We start from the raw sequence: 4,308 nt of genomic DNA, 5'->3' as shown, positions 1-4,308 counted from the left end.
GGAACTTTATTACCTTGTTGTAATGAAACGATAACGTTTCAACTTACTTCCGCTTTGTCTACATCAGCGGGAAAGGAAACAGAAGAAACATTTACTCTTTAACTCCTTATGGAATGAATGGTTAAACTGTATTGAGAAATGGAAGAAACATCTACTCTTTAACTCCTTATGGAATGAATGGTTAAACTGTATTGAAAAATGGAAGAAACATCTACTCTTTAACTCCTTAAGGAATGAATGGTTAAACTGTATTGAGAAATGGAAGAAACATCTACTCTTTAACTCCTTATGGAATGAATGGTTAAACTGTATTGGGAAATGAAAGAAACATCTACTCTTTAACTCCTTAAGGAATGAATGGTTAAACTGTAGTGAGAAATGGAAGAAACACTTACCAGCTGACAACAACAAAAACAGTATGGATACATCAGTAGTTATCAATCAATCTTCGATGCTGTACTTTTGAATTCTGTTTATCACTTGAATTAAATAATTGGTCGATAGAGTAGATGTATTGTACAATATTGTTGTTCCAGTGTTCTCTTCCTGTATTTTAATAGTTCTAAACAGCCGGTGAAGAATACACGATCACCTTAGTTTGACTATGTAGGTACAAAACATCATTTAGCAAGTAGTGTATATAAAAGAAAAGAATGACTAATTGAAGACATTTATTACCTGATTTTCGAGCCTCGAAACGAGCCTCTGCGTGAACCAATAGAACGACACTCTGCATCTTCGTAATAATCATCGTGTTGGTTGAGACTCTCTTGACTAGCACGCACGTTTGAATTTCTGACCATCAGTCGATGCAGTAAGGATGTCCGCTAAACGATGTAGATGAAGAGGAAAAATCATTAATCATTACTGACAAAATCACTCAACAAAATGGAATAATATGTGCACGTTTGCGATTATGTTTTTGTTAAAAAAAACACTGCCATCTAGAATAAAAAACCAGCAATTCCTATACTAATTTTGACTTGTACATAAAGATGTAAGAAGGACCAATTTTTCAAACCCTAATGCAAAGGCTCAAGACGTCATTAGCTTTAATCTATTTGTTGTAACTTGCAAGCAGAAAAATGGTTTGAGAATATTCTAAAACAAATTCCTAACACACTATTCACCACAATGCAGGAAAAGTTTAAATGTTAATGGAATATAAAGGATTACGAATTACCGTTGTATCACTTTGTGGAGAAGGGGAGAGTTCCTCCTGAAAACAGAACAAATACACAATGATTTTAATACATTCATCTATATATATACAATAAAATCAACCTCTAGCAAACAATGCTTACTCATAATCAAAACGTGTTACAGACTGAAATACATTATGAAAGAGATCAACTAAACGATCTAGACCAATAAATGTTTTGTATTTTTCTTAACAACACCCGCAGCACATTGCAAACAATAATGGAATGTACTATGACTTGCACTGAATGGGTCATTATGGAAACAAACAATAGTGGAATATAGCATGACTTGTAATGAATGGGTCATTATGGAAACAAACAATAGTGGAATATAGCATGACTTGCACTGAATGGGTCATTATGGAAACAAACAATAGTGGAATATAGCATGACTTGTAATGAATGGGTCATTATGGAAACAAACAATAGTGGAATATAGCATGAATTGTAATAAATGGGTCATTATGGAAACAAACAATAGTGGAATATACCATGACTTGTAATGAATGGGTCATTATGGAAACAAACAATAGTATAATATACCATGACTTGTAATGAATGGGTCATTATGGAAACAAACAATAGTGTAATATACCATGACTTGTTTATCCCACAGTTTGTAATAACTGTGTTCATCCCACAGTTTGTAATAACTATGTTTATCCCACAGTTCTTATAACTCCTACTTAACATTTCTTTACATATTAAAAAAAAAGTTGTTTCTGTTCATGCTTCGCTAGTCTAGAGCTTCTTAAATGTTGTAACGATTATAAACAGTAAAGGAATGAGAGAGAATTTAGGAAAAATCTTATGATTATGTGATGTTAACTTGATATTTAAACTTATGAACACTAATATCTAGAATACTTCCACAAAATATATTAGGCAAAACGTTTAGTGCCATGGTATACCTTATAGTACAATAAACCATCCGAACAAGTATTTACATTTTGTATTTATGACAAAGATACTTAGGCTATCTGCTGCCATCCCTAATCTTGAGTTACTGACCAGTGGGAAGGAGGCTATTCAGCAGTACCCTACCACTTAAGTTAAAGAATTGACTGTCACTTTTTTAACGTACCCTACCACTTAAGTTAAACGATTGACTGTCACTTTTTTAACGTACCCTACCACTTAAGTTATAGGATTGACTGTCACTTTTTAATGTACCCTACCACTTAAGTTAAAGAATTGACTGTCACTTTTTCAACGTACCCTACCACTTAAGTTATAGGGCTGACTGTCTCTTTTTAATGTACCCTACCACTTAAGTTAAAGAATTGACTGTCACTTTTTCAATGTACCCTACCACTTAAGTTAAAGGATTGACTGTCACTTTTTTAACGTACTCTACCACTTAAGTTAAAGGATTGACTGTCACGTTCTTAACGTACCCTACCACTTAAGTTAAAATGCAGGGAATATTTTGTGCTGTCACAGAAATTTGAACCTGGCTCGCCAGCTCCAAAATCCAGAGATTTACCAATTCAGAGATTGCCCCAATTCAAACAAAAAAAAATTAAAAATAAGTTAAGATAAACTATACAAAGGATGGTGGCTAACTAATTCTAAGATTATTAATTATTTGAGATTATTCATGTTAAAACAAATCAAATTTGTTGGATAAAAATTCTGCACATCAGTCTTCAAATTACAGTTGATTTGATTAGACTATAATACACACGTCTTTATAAAATGGCTTAACTTGCCGAGATATATTTGGAATGGTTTACTCACAGTTGATCTTGTTGATAGCTGGCCGAATCGTGTGGATTTCCAGTTTTCTAGGATCAGCAAACCTGCATAAACTTTTCCAACAGTAAGATTTCCTTCTCGGAGAACTGTTTCGTGGAAAACAAGGAATAAAGTAAACAAACGAAACAGAAAAGGAGATGAAAAAGGAATCAATTATACTTGAGAAATTAAACTAGATAAACAGAGAATTTAGCTTTTTGGTTGTTGTTAAGTGCAAAGCTACACAATGGGCTATCTGTGCTCTGCCCAACAATGGTATCGAAACACAATTTTTTAACGTTGTAAGCCTGCAGACTTACTGCTGAGCCATTGGGAGAGAAGGAAAGAGGGAAGTTAAGTTGGGTGTACTAAAAAGAAAAGTAGAAAATGGAAATGAAAAAAATAAAAACTAGCTTGGGTTTCTTTTCTAAATTTAACGGAGTGTTACCCAAGGGATAGCTGCGCTTACAGTCTCTAATTTTGAAATAATAGACTAGAGGAAAGGCAGCTAGTCAGCAACACCAACCGCCAAATCCTCATAGACCTAAGAGTGGGACTTGATCTTCATACTTATAAAGCGCCCACAGAACCTCAATCTACCATCCAGCAAGCTAACCACTGGGCCACGCTGGGTTGTCTTCCACAGGAAAAAGTAAAAACAAATACGTACAATATAAATGAGGACAGGATGATTACAAGACAAATTATTAAAATCAGATGATTGTGAAGAGTAGTTCTGGAAAAAAATAAACAGGATTTAAATAGACAATGAAGACGAAAATAAGATAGGCCTAGTTATAATAAATAACATTATATATTGATAGTTATTGAAGGAAGTCTGGAGTCCAAATAATCGGTAGTTAGAACAAGATGGTAATTCGAGTAATTTGCATTGAGACGAAACATTTACAGCACAGTAACCCACTTCCGCTGATATAGGCAAGCGGAAGTAAGTTGAAATGTTATCGTTTCATTACAACAAGGTAATAAAGTCCCACAATACAGTTTAACCATTCATTCCATAAGGAGTTAAAGAGCTCCTTAACTCCTTATGGAATGAATGGTTAAACTGTATTGAGAAATGGAAGAAACATCTACTCTTTAACTCCTTAAGGAATGAATGGTTAAACTAGTTTGGGAAACGGAAGAAACATTTACTCTTTAACTCCTTAAGGAATGAATGGTTAAACTGTAGTGAGAAATGGAAGAAACATCTATAAATGTTTCTTCCGTTTCCCAATACAGTTTAACCATTCATTCCATAAGGAGTTAAAGAGTAAATGTTTCTTCTGTTTCCCAATACAGTTTAACCATTCATTCCATAAGGAGTTAAAGAGTAGATGTTTCTTCCATTTCTCACTACAGTTTA

General features: G+C 33.8%; 1 protein-coding gene across 1 annotated transcript in view; it reads right to left on the bottom strand.

Annotated features, from left to right (window-relative positions):
* The window catches only part of LOC111089808 (serine/arginine repetitive matrix protein 1-like), a 12,056-nt gene extending 9,015 nt beyond the window's left edge, over positions 1 to 3,041 (bottom strand). The window contains exons 1-3 of the mRNA XM_022402922.1: positions 2,943 to 3,041; positions 1,184 to 1,219; positions 679 to 827 (exon numbers count right to left, since the gene is read on the bottom strand). Of these exons, the coding sequence (XP_022258630.1) occupies positions 679 to 803 (125 nt within the window). The 5' untranslated portion in view covers positions 804 to 827; positions 1,184 to 1,219; positions 2,943 to 3,041. The remainder of the gene's footprint in view (positions 1 to 678; positions 828 to 1,183; positions 1,220 to 2,942) is intronic.
* Positions 3,042 to 4,308: the final 1,267 nt, after the last annotated feature.

Source organism: Limulus polyphemus, unplaced genomic scaffold (assembly GCF_000517525.1).
Source record: "Limulus polyphemus unplaced genomic scaffold, Limulus_polyphemus-2.1.2 Scaffold7441, whole genome shotgun sequence".
Taxonomy (NCBI): Eukaryota; Metazoa; Arthropoda; class Merostomata; order Xiphosura; family Limulidae; genus Limulus; species Limulus polyphemus.
Note: the sequence above shows the minus strand (reverse complement) of the source record. Positions and strands in the feature narration are given on the sequence as shown.